The sequence below is a fragment of the Notamacropus eugenii genome, chromosome 2 (assembly GCF_028372415.1).
Source record: "Notamacropus eugenii isolate mMacEug1 chromosome 2, mMacEug1.pri_v2, whole genome shotgun sequence".
Classification (NCBI taxonomy): Eukaryota; Metazoa; Chordata; class Mammalia; order Diprotodontia; family Macropodidae; genus Notamacropus; species Notamacropus eugenii.
Window position 1 is genome coordinate 443,827,007 of NC_092873.1, and position 19,530 is coordinate 443,846,536.

Sequence of the window (19,530 nt, forward strand, 5' to 3'; positions counted from 1 at the left end):
TATTCATAATTTGCTGGCTTTGTTAATAAAATGATTAAATTACCCAGAAATTATGTCTCTCGAACCTTTTTAAATGTCACAATTTAATAAGCAACTGCCATATAAATAGACAAAAATAAAATAGATTCTGTCCTCAAGGCACTTACATTACACTGGTAGAGAGTTAAGAAATTTGGGAGAATGCTACTCAAAATTGAAAAAGTCTGTATCATTGAATCCAATTTCCATCATTTTTACAGAATAGTAAACTGAGGACCCAAGGGGGTACAATGATCAAGGCAATCTCATACATATAAGTAGCAGAGGTTGGATTCCAATCTAGGTCTTTCAACTTTTAGTCCAAAGATCTCTACGCTGTATCTCAATGCTTCCACACTCTGTCAATTTTTCTTTCTTTAAAAGTCCAGGTTTTTGCATGAATCATCTGGCAAACTGCTTCAAAACTTTGCTTCACCTTGCCAGTTTAATTCTTTAGGGTCTGGTATGGTGATGAACACATAGTAGGTCCTTAATCAAAGCTTTGCTAGTTGAAGACTTGAAGGTCTGATATGATGCTTAACACACAGTAGGTCCTCAATCAGTGCTTTACTGAATTGATATTCTCAGAGCATAAAGGTGTTAATGTGAAAGTAAAGCATGAGTTGCCTTCAGAGAGTAGTTTAATCCCAAAGCTCATAGCAGGTTATTAAGCTTTAACCATTTCAACGGTTCTGCCAGGTTGTAAATATGCATTTGCTTTTTACTCATCAACGTTCAAGTTTTTGTTGCAAAGCAGCAGACAAAATTTCCTCATGTGTTATTTAAGCACCTTCTTTTCCTTGGAGGAAAGTCTTTCATTTGATCATAAAAGAAGAATGATGACAATCATTACTGTTGCATTGAGTTATGCAGTCAGCTGGACACTGCCAGGCTAGATTCAGAACCTACTACGTCTTCAATCATCTTCCATAGACACCAGGTTTCACCAAAATCAATGGTATACTTTGCTTCTGGAAAACTCAATAATAAGGACATGAAAATTAATACTATTTTTTTTTGCTTGAAAAAGGGGACATGGCTGCATAAAAGCAACAGCAATCAATGCCTGTATTCTCCATGGAGAAAACCTTTGCTGAGCATCACTTGTAAACGCAGGGAAGTGATAATTACTCTTTATTCTGTAAGAGGGCAAGTGGAATAATAACATATTTGGTTATCCTGTCAACATAGATGCAGTTCAACAAATCAATTGCACAAATATGCCTCAGATGCTTACTGTATACAAAGCATTAGACAGGATGCTATGGGGTATAAAAAGAAGAGAACACTCAAGTCCTTGCCTTCATGGAGCTTCAAGTCTAATAGATCTTACAAACTAAACTTTGCCTCTATTCTGGGTATGATGTGGAGGGAAGGTATCAGAATTCAATAATGAATTTGATCTATGAAGGTCAACACTCTCAATAATTTAGGTCAAGACTCCTCTCTCCCTTCCAGTAGCAGTGATTCCCTCAAATTAGCTGATGAGTCCTCCTAACTTTCCCATTCAGGTATAGACACGATTTTATTAAAAATAATGAACTAGAAAAAGGGGGAATACACCTCCTGGAGATAAAGAAACTGGCTAATATTGATTACATGAGGGATAGTGAAGACCTTAAAATACATATTATAAAATTCTAAGAATACATAAAGAAATTGGGTAGTAGTCAGAACATATATTAAGAAAACCAAAATCGGAATTTCAGAATGACAAATGTATCCTTTTTCTGGAAACGAGAGCTTGTTACAATCACCTGAGAAACTACTTCTTTTCTTCTTATCTTTTAAGTGGACATGATCTTTATGCAAAAACTATCACCACAAAGTACAGTTAAATGAAGAGATATGCTCCAGACCCATGCCCTCCATGGCTCCTGGGCCCTGTCAGTCATGCTGGTTTGCTTTATGCAACATGGCACAACGAGGCACCCAGACAAGATGGATCAAAGTGCCCAAGAGTTAGCTGTAAGAAATCAAACGCAAAAAGGCTTCATAGGGGATGGAAAGCAAAAAGCTCCCTGGTGTTTTAATTTCTTATAGCATTTCACCTTTTGGGGGTTTCAAGAACTCGACTGCAGTTGGAGTTTAGTATTCAGTGGATAGCCTGGCTTTTCATTTTTTTCTAATGTCTGTGGTACAGAAAAAAAACGCCAGAGGAATTGGATTATCCTACTTTGAATAATAATCTACTGCTCTTTTCTGAAGAATTCAAATCTTTCCACTGGAATAAATTCACTGAGCTTCTTCATGCTTCTGTGGGGTTAGGGGAGGAAGAGGAAAAGATATAGGGATACCCTCAGCAACTAGATAAGTTGAATTACATCTTAAGTGAAATGCTGCAGCTGGATGACTGCTCCAAGCAACGCTCTGAAAGTAGGTTAAGACAAGAAGTGGAATGCCATATCCAATTAAAATTTCAAGGACAAATTAGACAGGCAAGATGTAATGAATAGTGTTGGAGTCTGGCCAGGTCATTGGAGTTAAAACTCATTCAAAGAAATGGATGTATCAGTGGCCCTGGCCTCTGTTTAACCTCTCATCCAAAGGATGATGCTTTTGCCAAAAACAAAACTATTTGATATTCCTCCAGGAAGAACATGGGTTCAGAGGGGCACTCATGAAGAATAACTCAAATAGACCCACCTCAATATTTTGTAGTGCCCAAGTGTTACCACGGATTTGGACCATTCCTAACTCTGCCTATTATCATAGGGCATCACAAAGATGGTCATATTCAGAAAGAACAGAAAGAAGTCTTTGGCATAATTGGAGATATTTTTTAAAAAGTGAAATCATGCTGCTCCTACTGGGTTCACATAACATCTCTGGGTTGCTCTTTGTCACCTTTCCATTAGTGTACCCCCTGAATGAAGATTCACCTATCCCCGATTATTATCCCCTTTGTGCAAAAAAGCACTGAACCTAGGTTCTCTGACACCCAGTCCACTGCTCTACTTTTCTAGCAGCTAACAGGAAAAAGAGATGCAAAAAAGTTTATGACTGACCAATGGGACTAAACTAGATATAAACCCTAAGTCATCTGCTTCCTACTCCAGTATTTCCTCCCCTCTACCTTAGTGAGCTTTTAAGAAATCTATTATAAACTATTCTGATGGTGCTTTTATCTCCTTGCTTTCAATCTTTGCTGTTTCCAATCCATGCTCCAGATAGCTACCAGATGGATATTTCTAAAATATACAACTAACCATGACTCTTTCCTGCTCAAAAATCTTCAGTGACTCCCTGTGTCTTCTAGGATAAAATACATAATCCTCAGCCTAAGCTGTGAAGCTTCCAGTCTGGTTCCCAGTTATCTTTCCAGTCTTATGTCATATGAATCCCTTTCTGATATTCTAGGCTGTTTCCTATAAACAGCATTCCATCTTCCAGCTCTACTTTTGTTCTGGTTGTCTTCAATGCCTGGAATGCATGGCCTTCCTCCACACCTCTTCCCCTCAGAATCCCTTTGTTGCATTGTTATGTCCAACTCTATGTGATCCCATGGACTAAAGTCCATGGGGTTTTCTTGGCAAAGATACTGGAGTAGTTTGCCATTTCCTTTTCTAGTATGTCCCCATTCTAAAGATGAGGAACTGAGGCAAATAGAGTGGAAGTGAATTGTCCAGGTCACATAGCTAACAAGTGGCTGAGGCTGGATCTGAACTCAGATCTTCCTGACTCCAGACTTGGTGCTTTCTCCATGGTACTACCTAGCTACTCCTTTGAATCTCTAGCTGCTTCTGAGCACATCTTAAGTGCCACCTCCTTCAGGAAGCCTTTCCTGATCTCCCACTGAAAGTACTATTTCTTGAAACTTTTCCCTGTTTCTTTAAATATACATTGTATTTACTTGTTTGGGTGCATTTTATGTCCCTTCACAGACTATAAGTTCCTTGAGAGCATGGAGAAAGGGGAAAAAAAAGGACAGATGGGGAGAGAAACACAGAGACAGAGATGTTGATGAGAAAAAGAGAGAGAGACAGAGAATTTTGTATCTCCTCAACCTAGTACAGTAGGTAGTATATAATAAGCACTAAATATTTTTAATTGACCTGAATCTAATGTTTTAAATGGAACCAAGACCTATCCTGTTCATCTTCTGGCTCTTAGGTAAAATCATATCTGAGTTATTTCCAAAGACTAAGAACTTATCCCTATTTTAAACATCTCTAGAGAAAACTTCTCATCTTTGCTTGGTTCCTCATTTATAGGAAGTTATCCTGTATATTTTACCTTTTATAAGCTGAGCTTCTTCTTCTGCCCCTCCCACCATTCTCTATATTGTTATTATTATTGACATCTATTTGGAGCATTTTTAGTTTTTTCAATATGACCGTGTAAAAATAACTAGAATATTGGCTTTCTTTATAAATGATCATTATGTCCTGTCTCCACTGGTATACCAATCAGCAGCATGTTTGTTGTTCTTTGTTTGCCCTTCATTTTCAAAGGGGATCAGTGACATCACAGGGCTATATCTTGACTCAAACAGGGATTGGTTTTAAGCGAGGTAGAGTGGCACTCTCTTCCAAAGTCATCAAAGTCCAGTGGCAAGACAAAAGTCAAGATGATGGGTGAAGGCCTGGGATGCAGTGGATGACCTTAGTGTCTTCATTGTCTGACCAAGCTGTAAGCCTCCACAAGGCCTGCTTCAGATGACTTCTTGGCCATTGGAACAAATAGTTTTCATTCACCCATTCCATCAGGGTAAGTCTTTCCCCTAACTCAGGGGTGGGTTTGAGGCCTATTAGTTGCCCTTAACCTTGTTTAACCTGTCTGCCAAGACGGTTTTCCTGGGGTGTGGCCACTCTACATGCTACAGCTTCTTGGAGCCATAGGTGAGAGCCATAGGTAGATACCAAAGGTGGATGGACAACCCTGAAAAGGGCTCAGCAAGCCTTCACACCAGAGGTGCTAGACCTCCCTAAACATCCTATACACATAATTGTTATGTGTCTGGAATAGAGGAGGGAGGTCTCATTTGACGTGAATTAATTAACAAAACATTTGATTCAAGGTTCTGTTTTTTGTTTTTTAAAATAAATCCTGGGAGGTCATTAAAGGTATACACTTATACTTTGTATACATGGACTAAATCATACTGCTTTTTCACACATCAAAAGATAAGGATTCCTTACCTAGATTACCTCAGATCAACTACAAAAAGTGGAAAGTAAAGTATCATTCTTAGGTTGATGGTTTTTCTCATCACGCCATCTTCAAGTTAATAATAAGGAAAGGAAAGGAAATGAACATGAGCAGATTCAGCTTCAGAAGGATCAAGAAATGATGTGCTTCTACATTTACAAAAGGCCTCATCAAGCCTAGGTTCTTGCTATAGAAAAGGTGTCAGACTCCTCTGTGAGGAGTTGAAAAAGAGATTGAAATCTAACCTAGCTATAACTAGAGGTTGGAGGTGTGAATCTTGTTCTTTCATTTTTTTGTCAGGAGATATAATTTTTTTTTACTTAGAACCTCCAAAGTTTAATTTTGAAGGCATTGATTTTGTGAGAATACCCCTGGAACCAAATGTGAACTACGAATCAAAAGGAAGGGAGAGAAAAAGAATATGTAGTTTTACCTGTCGCTGCAGTGATACAAACTACTAAAAAATAAATCTACTCATTCAGTAATCTTGATCTAAACTCCCCACTGTTTAAATGAAGATAACTTCAGGGTAAACAGGAGTTTTTTCCCCTGTATTTTTGGTTTCCTTAGCATTTGTTTCCTTGTGTGAAATTTGGACGATATTATCCTTTTTCACTTGTGTCAGAAAAAGCATTTAACTCATCATATCAGTTTCTCACACTAAGGGAGAAAAGCCAAGGACAGTCAAAATGAATACCAGAACCTGAAAACATTCGTACATGTCAACAAAACCCTTGTGGCCTCACTCTGGGAAGCCAACCAAACAAGGTCAGCTATTCTAAGGGTTCAACTGGCCCGTTTATTCCAGTTCTGCAAAAACATTGACTAGTTACACCCACTCGGCTCAGTGCTAAAGTCGGGAAGATTGGGGTCCACCAAACCTGGGCAGCCTGCTCTCTGGGGTTCATTTTGGATTTCAGTGAAAAGGTTATTCCAGTAATCTCTGCAGGATTCTCTCCAATGAGTAAAAGGAGGTGTATGACTCCTTTCAAGAAAATTCAATATATGGAAATCTAGGACTGAGGCATAGATAGCGAAAAGAGTGATCATTCAAGCACTGAGGCTTTCAAAAATCAAGGTTTTTTTTTTTTTTTTTAAGTATTTCTTCATAGAAATAAAGCAATTAGGTGGCACAGTAGCGTCGTAGGCCTGGAATCAGGAAGACCTTTTCCTGAGTTCAAATCTGGCCGCTTACATTTACTAGTGGTTGGGCAAGCCACTTAACTGCCTGCCTCAGTTTCCTCATCTATAAAATGAACTGGAGAAGGAAATGGCCAACTACTCCAGAATCTTTTCCAAGAAAACCTAAATGAGGACGTAGGGTAGTTGGGGAGGGAAGAGCAAGTCGCTACTGAAAATGACTGCACAACAACAAAGTTTTTACAGATTTTTGACAGATTGTTGCATCCTTGACAGAGAGACGAAAAGCAGAAATTAAAAAACAAACAGGCTAGAAGTCACCGAAAAGGGAAGATCTATCAGTTTAAGAAGTTTTTAAAATGATAATATATGACATAAGAACAACATGGAGTAATGTTTAATAGTAAAAATATCCAACCTATAGAGATATATAACAAATACATAGAGATATAGACATATCTCTCTATATGTTATGCCTTTAAAGTATTTTGTAAATCTTAAAGTCATAGATAAATAAAGACAGAGATTTCATAACAAATATAGAGAGGTACAGATACTTCTTAGTATATATACACACACTATATATGTATCTTAATATATTTACAAATATATCCCTATATCTCTATATACTTATTATGTATAACTATCTAGCTATCTATGACTTTACGACTTACAAAGCACTTTAAAGGCATGATCTCCTTTGATTCCCACCACAAACCTGGGAGGCAGGTGCTATTTTTATCCACATTTTCCAGATGAGGAAACGGAGGTTTAGTGGACTTAGGTGTTTTGCCCAGATTCACACAGCTAGTAAGTGTATGAGGCAGGATTTGAACTCTGCACTTTCTGGCTCCTACTCTATTCATTACATCAACTGACAGCACTGGTCTTGGAATCAAGAAGACCTGGGTTCAAATCTAGTCTCCGTAGATAATCATTTACCAAACACCTCTTATGTCCTTGGCGGGCATTGTGGATAAAAATAAAAATAATGAAGCAATCCATACTGCAATTCTAATGAGAAAAACCACACATACACATATAAATAAACATATACATATCATAAATAGTGAATATGCACAAACTATATATACAAAAGAAGGCAGTTTAGAGGGAAGAATACTCAAATTTGGAGAATCAGGAATGACTTCATATAGAAGATGGTGCCTGAGCTTTATCATAAAGGAAGCCAGGGTCTCTGTGAGGTGGCAGTAAGGAGGGAGTGCATTCAAGGTCTGAGGGATGGCCGGTGCAAAAGTATGGAAGAGGGATACAGGGGTGCTGTGCATGGGGAATGAGGAGAAACTCTGTAGGGCTAGATTACAGTGTGGGACTAGAAAATTAAGTGGGAGACATGTTTGAAGGGCTGTCAAAGATACACAGGTATTTATCCTAGGAGTAATAGGCAGTCACCAGAGTTGATTGAGTCACATGGTCAGATTTATGCTTTACACTGGCAGCAGAGTATAGGATGGTCTGTAATGGGGAGAGAGTTGAGTTAGGGAGACCAATTGGGAGGCTGAACCTTAAACTAGGTAAGAGGTGATGAGGACCTGAACTAAGGCTTTGGCTATGTGAATGGAGTGAAAGAGTGGGATACTAAAGACAATGTGAAGACTGGACAACTTGATGGACATGTGGTGTGAGAGAGAATGAAATCAGGGGTGATATTGAGGCTGGGAGTCTGAAAAACTGGTGCTGCCTTTGACAGAAACAGGGAAATGTGGAAGACGTGAGGTTCGGAGGGGAGAGATAATGAGGTTTGTCCTTGATCATTCAAGATGTTACCATGTTATATTATGACAGAGAGAAAGAGACAGAGACAAAGACACACACGAAGAAAGAGGAGAGAGTGAGAGCGAGCGAGAGAGAGAGAGAGAGAGAGAGAGAGAGAGAGAGAGAGAGATCTGTTTTATTTTTTTTTGTATTTGTATTCTTAGTGCCTTTTATGGTGCCTGGCATAAGGTAGCCATATAATAAATGTTTGTTGATTGATTGTGAGGGGAAATTTGTAATTTGATCATCTACTACAGGTTTTTCAGCACAGGACAGAGCTCTAACAATAAACCACTGAGACAGGGATTCCTTCATGGACTCCTTCCATTTTTATAGCTCAGTTACCTATGAATACCAGAGGCTCACCTAGGGGCAAGGTTATCGTGTTTTCTCTCAGAGTGCTATTGCCCACTTTGAATACTACTTCTGCCTGCAGCTGTCTAAGTATCATTGGATTTGACTCCCTTCTCTGTTAGTGTAATTTCACTCCACTCCTAGTGACACTTTCCCCAAGGGACTTCTCCCTAATCTTCCAAACTTTGAAAAGATTCTCCACCTGGCTCCCCAACTTAGTCAGGTGAGGGCTGTGTTGTGTGATTTGTACAATGTCAATAAATGACAGAGCCAAGATTCAAACCCCGTCCAATGCTCTTTCCGCTTCATGGTAGCTTATAGGGCAGTGGACAGAGTGCTGGACCTTCAGTTAGGAAGATCTGAGTTCAAATCCAGCTTGAGACATTTATTAACTATGACCCTGGGGAGTCACTTACTCCCAGTTTCTTCAACTATAAAATGGGATTAATAACAACAGCCACTTCACACAAGTGTTGTGAGGACCAAATTATGTTTGTTTAAAAAGAAAGTGTTTAGCTCAGTTCCTGTCACATCCTAGGCACCCTATAAATGCTTATTTGTTTTCCCCTGGTTCCCTATATCCCTGCTGTTGAAAGACTTGGGCAATTTGTTTACTGCTGTCCAGTGAATAAGATGTGTGGCTACATTGGATGGTTAAAGAAAGGGGCTAGCCCAGGAGAGAAGAGCCTCACTGGAGGACAGGGCAATTAATCCTGATAAAAGAAGGTAGCCAGTTCATGGGAATAGAGAAACTATTTGAGCATGATGATATTCCACACCAAGGAAACAAACTCGCTAGCAACCAGAGAAATGAAGGACCTAATAAGACCAGACTAGTTGAGTGTCAGTCAATCAGTCAGCAAGCATTTAGTAAGCACCAACTATATCCTAGAAACTTTGCTAGACATGAGAGAAACAAAGACAAAAATGAAGCAATCCTTGCCTTCAAAGAGCTTATATTCTATCAGGGGAAACAGCATAAGCCTAAATAAGTTTACACACACAGATACACACACGTATATATACAAAAATACATGTGTGTATGTATATGTATATACAAATAGAGATAGATACATATATGTATAGATATATACACACATACGCATACATACACACATGTATATATTCATGCATGTATGTGTATATATATGTGTGTGTAAAATACACATCTTCCTGAGTTCAAACCCAGCCCCAGACACTTATTAGCTATGTAATCCTAAGTAAGTCGCTTAATTCTTTTTGCCTCAGTTTCCTTATATGTAAAATGAGCCGGATTAAAAAAGGGCAAATTTCTCCAGTATCTTTGCCAGGAAAACACCCAATGGTGTCACAAAGAGTTGGACGCAATGAAACAACTGAACAACAACAAATACAAGAAATGTTTTGTGGGGCAGTAGTATACTAACGACAAAGTGGCTCAGGAAAGGCTTCAAGTAGGTGGTGTTTGAGCAGTTTTGAAGAAAATAAGGAATTCTAAGAGGCAGAAGTGAGGTGGTAGTACATTCCACACATGTGAAAAGTCATGGAGATAGAAAATGGAATACAATATTATGTGTGCGGAATCCTAAGAAGGCCAGTTTGACTGTATCATGGTAAAAGATGAAGTGCAATAGACCTCTAGTGAAGCATCTCATCCAATAAAAAGAAAGATCTATCCCTTAGGAACTTCAAACAATATGAAGGAAAATTTGTGAGAAATTGGGGCTGTTCAGCCCTTCAGTTTCCTATGATTTTTCTGTTGCAGAATATCAAAATTTGTTGATTTTTATTTTCTTTTAATAAAACCTTCTTGTGCACTATAACCAATGTTCATACGTATTGGGGAGTTGGTGGTACCAACTCACTGGATTCTCCTCTGGAAAAACATTTTCTCCAGGTTTCAGTCTTGAAGCTCAGACCAAAAGAACTATAGTATTTGTATAAGTTATCTCATACCCTTTGCATCATAAACATCTCTGACACAAGGATTCCATCAATTTAGGCACAGCAGAATTTTAGGAACATAGCCATTATTTTAAAATGAGGCCTATTTGTGCTAGTTTTACAGTGTTAGTAGTGGATATCAGAAACCAAGACATTTGAAATTTGCTAATATAGGTAACATTTTTGAAAATTTTATGCAAATACATGGGTATTGAAAAGACACCAAAGAGCCAAACATAAATGGAAGAGGGAAAGGATATTTGGAAATGTCAATAAACATTCCATTAAATGAACATGCACAGAAGTGAAAAGTTTGACCTTTCAGCCAGTAGCAGAGTCTTAAATTTGCATTTAATGCTTTTGTAAATAATATTTAAATGTCTCTACCCTAGAAAATGTACAGTTAAAAAAGACAAAATCATTATGTATGTGAATGAATGAATAATGTGCCTCTAATAGAAGGTCAAGAAAAGAATCATTTTCAGTGGAAAATGACAATTAGATAGGCAATCAGATCAAGCATCGAGTGACCTACTATGTTCCAGAAACTGTAAGGAGTACTAACCCCAGAGATCTAAGAAGTATAAGAAATAGTCCTTATTCTCAGGGACCTTATGAGTGGTGACATAAAAATATAAAAAAGTTGTTATCATTATGGTTGTTATCGCTGCTTGGAGTTGTTGTTGAGGAGGAGGAAAATAATAACTGCCCTTCGTATATTGTGTATATGGTATCTCATGTCATCCTCATAGAAAAGTCCTGACAGGTCAGTGGTATTATTAGCACATAGTCAAAAAGTTCATGTGACCTTGGATTACTTTAAGAGAAGACTCACTTCCAGAAATGAGACACTGCTAGCCTGCTGTATTCTACTCTAGTTCAACCACATCTGGATTTAGGAAAGGCATTGATAAGCTACAAGCATCCAGAAGAAAACAGCCAAGTGAGTGAAGGACCTTGAGTCCATGTCATATGAGAATCAATTGATGGACTAGCTTGGTAAGACAAGACTCAGGGGATGCATATCATAGACCGCTTTTACCATTGGAAGGATATTGGGTAGTAAATGTATTAGATCTGTGTGACCCCAGTGGGAAAGTCCAGGGGACAGTTTGTGGGTGGAAATTATAAAAAGACAACTTGGGCTTGATGCCAGGAATGACCTCCTAACTTTCAGAGCCATCCCAGTGTGGAATAGCCAGATAGACCTTGGTGTCCCACTCAGTCTTCCACTTTCCTGCCTCCTTTTGTGTTGTTTCACCACATTAGATTATAAATTCCTTGAGGGCGGAGGCTCTTTCTTTTTATTAAGTGTATTCCTAGTGCTTAGCACAGTGCCTAGTACATAGTAGGCACTTAATAAATGTTTATTGAATTACTTTTCAGGTCTGGGTTAAACCTGATCACTACTGAATTTATTCCACTCAAAGATTCTGTGACTTTGGACAAAAATTTGATCTCTTTGTGCCTAATCTGCTTGTCTGTAAAATGATAGGATTAGAATAAATATTCCCTAAGGTTCCTTCAGATTCTCTGTGTGTGATTCTAGATTACAATGAATGAATGGTTTAGTTGGTGGAAGGAATGTCCACCTCACAAAATCCCTACATCTAAGAAGTATCACTCAAGTGAACCACCTCTTCCTTGTTCCCAAACAAATGGTTAACAAACTCTACCAGCCATCTCTTAGTCTCAGTAATTTTTTTCTAAAAAGAATAGTGCATTATTAAATTCATACTTATTGACTTGGAAAGACTAATAGAGAATCACAGTAAATACAGTTGACCTGGCACGTTAACACATATATGACTGTAGCCAACAGATGACATTGAAGTTGACTACTACTACATGTGTCTGACAGGATTTTATTGTGCATAATTATTTATTAATTTTTGTTTACATTTTTATTTTATATTGAGAGGAAACAAACTGCAGCAAGTAGGAAGCTGACTTTGAGGTCAGAAAGACCTGAGTTCAAGCTCTGCTACTGATACATATTGGCTGTGTGAAGGTATGCAGATCTCTTCACTTCTCAGTGATACAGGTAACTCTCCTTAAGATTATACACTGCAGAAAAGGCCCCTGTCTCCATTGGTGGAGGGCGTTTCTTCATCTGGGAGCTCCCCACACTAGTGAAATCACAAGTCCAATCCTTATCTGACATGTACAGACTAGATGACCCTAAGAAAATTGCCAAACTGCTTGTACTCTGAGAGTTCCCTATACTACTACTACTACTTCTACTTCTACTACTACTTCTACTACTACTACTACTACTACTACTACTACTACTACTACTACTACTACTAGTATTAGTACTAGTACTAGTACTACTACTACTACTAGGTTTACATAGCTCTTTAAGGTTTGCAAAGCATTTTACATATTTCATCTCATTTGATCCTCACAGTAATCCTGGATAGTAGGTTCTATTATTATCTCCACTTTACAGATGAGGAAACTGAGGCAGAGGTTAAATGACTTACCTAGGTCATACAGCTACTAAATATTTGAGGCAGGATTTGAACTCAGGTCTTCTTGACTTCAAGTCCAGTGCTATATCCATTGTGCCACATAGCTAAACATAATGAGATCTCAAGTCCAGATCCTATGCCCATTCCTCTCCCCAAATCTAGAAGTAGCACATGTTATCTGCAGAGGCAGTAGGATCCTCAAAATTGAGGTCCTTTAAGCAGAAATTGAATGATTCCTTGTTAGGGATGTTATAGAGGGATTCTTGTTGGGGTACAAACTGGATGAAATGACTTCAAACTCTGTCTCATACCAGAATAATCCTGTGATTCTATAGCCATCAAAATTTCCTAGATGAAAAATACCTCTTTGACTCTGGTAACCATGGGCTAAATTCAGTATAGAATTAGTATCTTATTTCTGTGGACCTTCCACAGACATTTAAAAATGCTTTTGTCCTTTTAACTGACATATGATAAAAAGCACATTTCTGGAATCTGTACTTTGCAAAAATGTGAAAGTTGATTTTGCTGCCTATGACCAAGAAGAACGACACTAAAAGAGAAAAAGTCTTCTTCCCACTTTAGTTTTAATAATGCAGATTAGTTAGAGGCAGCATAACAGTGACAAAAGCATTATATTAGAGGACCTGGGTTTGAATTCCAGCTCTAATATCTCAATTCAATGAAATAAGCATTGATTAAGTACTTACTATGTGCCAATGGGCCCATAGAACAATGAAATAGTCTCTTTTCTCAAGTCACAACTTTTCTGAGCCTCAGTTTTCTTATTTGCAAAATGAGAATAAAATATTTTAAGGACTATTGGGAAGAAAGTTCTCAAAAGATCCAAAAAAAGATCCACAATTTCATAGAAGGTTTTTGGAAAGATTTGGACAAAAACCGTAAATAGTACATTTAGGTTTTCTGTCACTCCTCATTTTCTCCATATGACAAATCTATGGTCATAAATGGCTTCTTGATGATGGCTTTTATGTTGCTTCCTGCTTGCAAGGCATTGTTGGTAATATACTAAAGTCCAGAATGGCTCTTTTCACTGCTTTTTAACTCAGCTAAAATTTTGACTTCTCTGAGATCATGGAGCATTGCCAGGAGAATATTATTATTAAAAAGGATGTACTTTGATGTTAGGGAACAACTCAGGATTGCTAAAATACTAGGTGATTCCCCAAATGAAATCTAGCCTAGTCAATATTGATCTCAGCTCACTGCTCATTTGTGCTGTCTGTCCAAGATTCATGTACTGATAGATGTACTCAATGATTATAATGATTTGGTAAATGATGGATTTACTAAATGATTTATATACTGTTTAGCTACATTTTATAATTTGCATTATAGGCATTTTTCCTATATGGCTATGTTGGGACCAGCTGGCCCATCCCATAGGTGCAAGCCATATTCACATAATAAAGTACCAACTAAGAGACCTTGAGTGAAGGTTAGCCTGTTTTTTACTATATGCTTTAGATTCTGTGGTATGATTTAAATCTTTACTTTCCAGGGTCACTCTCCAGAATATGGAGAAATTTAGACCATGAACAAGCTGTAGTGCCTTGGTTCTTTGCACTAATTCATGACTATCTGGGCAAAGGAGAATTTCTTGTAGTCTAATCAAGGACATGAGAAGTGGTCCAAAATGAGCTATGGGATGAATTAGACTCTCTCCCCTTCCTTGTCTCTTTCTTTTGCCCTTTCAACAATTATAATACTCAAACTGCAAAAGAAGTAACACATAACATCTTATTTTCCCAACTAATCACTTCCCAGAAACTTGGGAAGTAAGGGAGACAAACTCAAGTTAGAGATAGGATTTTCCTGCACCAAATGGGAAAGCTAAGAAGCCATCTTTGGTGAACTTCTACCCTCCCCTCTCCCCCTCCGCAAATTGTGATAAAGAATTCTACTCTTGATGTCCCCTGAACCATCCTCATCCCTCCTGAGCCCTTATTCACCTGTACAGATTATCCTATCATAGATTTCATTTGGAAACATATGGATTTTTTTTTGCAGTAGTTGCTGTTTTATTCTTTCCTTCCAAGCAAGAGCACTGATTTAACAATCACCCATTTGGGAGGGGAAAGGAAAGGTAGCAGGCATTTGCCAACAAATGCAATTCAAATGGGTAGAATAACTTGGTCAATTCTCTTTTGTATTTTAAGAAAATTCCTTTGAACTAGAATAACTAACACTAATTCTTATTAGTATCTCTCTAGTAGAAATAATCAAGTGGCCTATCTCTTTTGAGTGGTCATGAATTTTTTACTGAGGAGACTCCATAGCGTTCTGGAGCTCAGCTCGATGAGAACAGTTACCCTACAATAGATACATCTGGTTGATGCAGTCAGGATGGTTACTTGCAAGCAGACATGTCTGGAAGACCTCACCATTTATGCTAGATCTTTCTCTCATTTGGATTCTCAATGGTACTTTGCACTCCATAGTAAAGATGACCTTTACTGGTGAGCATACATCTCCCCATTTCCCACCTTACTTGATATCACTAATCAGAGGATTATTAGACAATGATCACTGTGATTTTATCTATTAAGAAATTTTGTATGATTTTAACATATGCTTTTGGGAAGAATCTTGTTATAGAAGAGCTTATAATGGCTGAATTAATTACTAATTATTATTAGAAATAATAATAATATACAGTAATTAATAATTACTATATTTATTAAAGGAAATACTATTTGTAATCAAAAAAATATGAAAGGATCTTATTTTCTCATTATCTTTTGGTCATTATGTGGCTTGAAGATGCAGTCAATTGCAGAAATTCATCTGAGAAAGCTTACCTGTTCCAAATCTCATATTGTCAGCATTTTTATAAGTAAATAAACTACTTTTAACCCCTTCAAAAATACTTAATATGTTTGACATTCTATGGCCCTGTGCAATCCTTTTGCTTGACTCAGCATTACCTCCCCCCTTTTCTCTTGCTCAAACTCAGAATATCATTTGAGACCTACAGCAACTCTTAACTTCATTTGGAAGAAAGTCTTTTTTTCCCCCTTTATGACTCAAGGCATTTCCTTAATGTATAAGTAAATCACATTGAGCTAATTAGGCTAAAGGAAATCAAGCAAGCGACAGATATTTATTGCACAGCTACTGCCTACAAGGAGGTACTATGTATGCTAGGAGCTGGAGAAGAAAAATAGAGGCCCCTTTATTCCCTTCAGAACAGATTTAGATGTCCCCAAAATGTCCATTCTTATTAATTTTAAGATTCTATAGGATCTGTTTCACAGCTAAAGATCAGACAAAGACTAATGTCCAGGAACAAGAGAAAAGGACAAGCATATTCATTAATTAGGACCTTCATTGATCACATTCTTTAAATTAAAGATGCATCCAACTACTTGTCACAGACTGAAGGGAGAGGCTTAGCCTCTACTCTGTGACTGCAAGCTACCTGGTCTCACTTCCATTTTCCCTTCTCTCCTTCTCTCTCCTAACTTTTTTGGACCAGGATACCAAGGTCCCCCAAGCATCTTCAGGCCTAAAAGGTAACGCTAACAGTCCCAGTTGTAACAGGATATTTATTTATTGACAGTACCTTCAACAGATGGAGTGTCTAATTTTGGTATAGTATGACAGAACAATTCGTTCTTACTTTTAAAGGTGCTCTCTCACAGCTTGAGATGCTAGTCTCCAAATCTGTTGTGTCGAACTGCAACACACTGCCTAACCCCCAGCCCTCCATGCCCTCCGCAGCTCTGCCCTCCTGTTTTCCAAGGATGAAAAGTAAAGCTACTGGCTTAATTACCATTTTCCTGTTTATAGTTTGTATAGAACAAAGTATTTTCCATGTCCACCAGGGGGACCCAGTGCACTGCAGCAACACATTCAGGCCCACACAGTTCTGATCACATACTTCCCATGCTGGCTGGTCTAATGTGTTAGAAGGTGCCATCATAGCCTGTCTCCGGCAATCCCCTTCCCCTTACCTGTGTATCCAGGTTGGCAGTGACACACATAACCTGTGGCATGAAGGTAGTTGAATTCTGAAGGCAGCTCCGAGATTCTTCCATAATAACTTGCCCAGGACCGTTCCACACATTCCCCAGTAGAGAGGCAGGGGTTACTGCTGCATTCATTGATATCAGTCTCACAGTGGGAGCCTATGAACCCTGAAGCATGGAAATAATAAAAAAATAATAATAATGAGCAAAAGCTGCTTACTTGAGTTCATGAACTCAAGCATGTGCCTCAGGTAATGTCCTCTACTGTGCCTGTCCATGAGTACATCGGAGAGCAATTGTTTTCTATGCCAGAAAATAAATGCTTGCCCAAATGCCATACCCTATGAAATGTTTAACAGGCATCATTTGTGGTTTGGTTCCTCAAATTCCTTATTGATGGAAAGTATCCATAGACTATATAATGAAGAACTAGCTTCTCTTTGTTCAACAGCCAGAGCCCTAGCCAGTGACCTCCCCAACATATATCCTGCCCGAGGCAAAACTGTGAAGTAGATGAAATGGGTCATTGCTATCCATGTCCCTGTGTGCTGCCTTCATTTCCCCTACAGAACCATCAAAGCTTTTATACTCTCTGCTGCTGTCCAAGAGGCCCCACTGTGACCCAGGCAGTGACTCATATTAGAGGTTCTCCACTTTTTTTGTATTATGAACCTCACTGACAGTCTGTGAAGACTGTAATTCACTTCTCAGAATGTTTTTAAATAACTGAAGGAAATGCTAAATTTTGGTTAGAAGGTAGGGAAAATAAAGGCATAATTTCTTTCCCAAACATGTTCCCAGACTCTATGAAATCTACTCTACACTTTCCATCTGCATCTCTGCATGGTTTGAACTTTATTGAACATGATGCATAATCCAGTATAAACTGATCATCTGTAATCTCATTATCCAACTGTTGACTCAGTTAACTTTCCAGCTCCCTTAGTCTCTTCTCCCCTCAGACCAGAAAGTTGAAGAGCGCAACACTGAGCTTCAACCAGAATTTTCTTTTACCTTCTTTCCTTCCAGCTTCCTTTTCTATGTTCCCCCATCAGATCATAAACTCCTAGAGAGCAGGTGCTGTTGGGAATCATCTTTCCTTTTCTTATGTATCCCAAGTGTTTAGCAGAGTACCCAACATATAGGAAGAGATTAATAAATGTTTACCAAATTGAATTGAATTTTTCATGGGCCTTCCACCCCAGAATCTCTGTTTTAAATAGTCTTTCCTCCCCTTAAAACTAGCCTATGTTCTGTCTCATCTAAAGGCAAGGTAAAACAACTTAATGCACTACTTCAAGATGAAGACTTAATGGCTCATTATGGCTTTATTTGTTCTCTCTCACAGATTATAAAGATCAGACATCCAGAACTGGAAGCAGTCCCAAAAGCCATCTATCTAGTCCAATCACCTCATTTTACAAATGAGGAAAATAAGATCTAGGGAAATAAAGTGACTTACTCAAGACCACAAAGTATAGAGGACTATGGTGACAAGCTGGGATTTGTACCCAGATCTTCTAAGCCTAATTCTAGAGCAAATTTGCATTTGCCTTCAATATTTGAACTCAAAGGAATGAAAATACTGGAAATTTCAGGTACTTGTGGATGGACCAGTATGGGAAATGCTTTTGAGTGCTGAATCTAGAGTCAAGAAGACCCAAGTTCAATTCTGCCTCAGATACTTACTAGCTGTCGTGTAACCCCTGTTTGCCTCCATTTCCTCATCTGTAAAATGAGCAGGAGAAGGAAATGGCAACCACTCCAGTATCTTTACCAAGAAAACACCAAATGGGATCACAAAAAGTCAGACATGACCTAACAACAATTCATCATAGGAAGCTACATATTATATAGGCATGTAGGAGAATGGCCTTACACAAATTTTGCTTTGTCAAAAGGTAGACCAAGCAAAAAAAGTACAAATGAATCACTGCAAATCTATTTCTGTTGACTTAATTCAATAAAAAAATTCAAAAAGCATTTATTTAGCTTTTGCTATGTGTTAGCCATAATGCTAAGTGTTAAAGAGATAAAGATGAAAATCATGCCTTTAAAAATTTGCATCTTAGAAGGTAATATAACCCCGATAAATAATTATAAGGTATAGAACAAGCAAAAACAAAATAATTTCAGGAGGAGCATAGCACTAGTAACTAGAACAAGAGGAAAAGGTCTCCTGTAGGAGCTGGCAGACCTGCTGAACCTTCAAGACAGCTGGGTGTTCTAAGAAGTAGAGGCCAGGAGGGAAGTGCATGCTAGGCAGAGGGGAATGTTTATGACAAAGCCTAGAGAGAAAGATGAAAGGTGTGCAGGGAGCAAGTAGTAGGCCAGTTTAAAGGGAACAAAGTGTCTGAATAGGAACCACTGTAAAAATAGTCTGGAAAGGTAGACTAGAGCCAGATAGCAAAGGACTTTAAATGTACAAGGGACATTTGTGTTTAATTTGAGAGGCAAGAGGGAATCATTGTATCCTGAGTGATATGTTCCAGGGGTGGGGAACCTAGGGCCTTGAGGCCATATGTGACCTTCTAGGTCCTTGGGGCGGCCTTTTGATTGAATCCAAGTTTTACAGAACAAATCCTTTTATTTAGGAGATTTGTTTTGTGAAGTTTGGATTCAATCAAAGGGCCCCACTTGAGCATCTAGGAGCCACATGTTTCCCACCCCTAAAACTTTAGATCTGTATTTGAGGAAAATTA

The 19,530-nt window shown here is 38.3% G+C and overlaps 1 protein-coding gene across 1 annotated transcript in view; it reads right to left on the minus strand.

Annotated features, from left to right (window-relative positions):
* CRB1 (crumbs cell polarity complex component 1) overlaps nt 1-19,530 on the minus strand; it is a 287,284-nt gene that overhangs the window by 103,941 nt on the left and 163,813 nt on the right. The window contains exon 5 of the mRNA XM_072648310.1: nt 16,814-16,996. Within this exon, the coding sequence (XP_072504411.1) occupies nt 16,814-16,996 (183 nt within the window). The remainder of the gene's footprint in view (nt 1-16,813; nt 16,997-19,530) is intronic.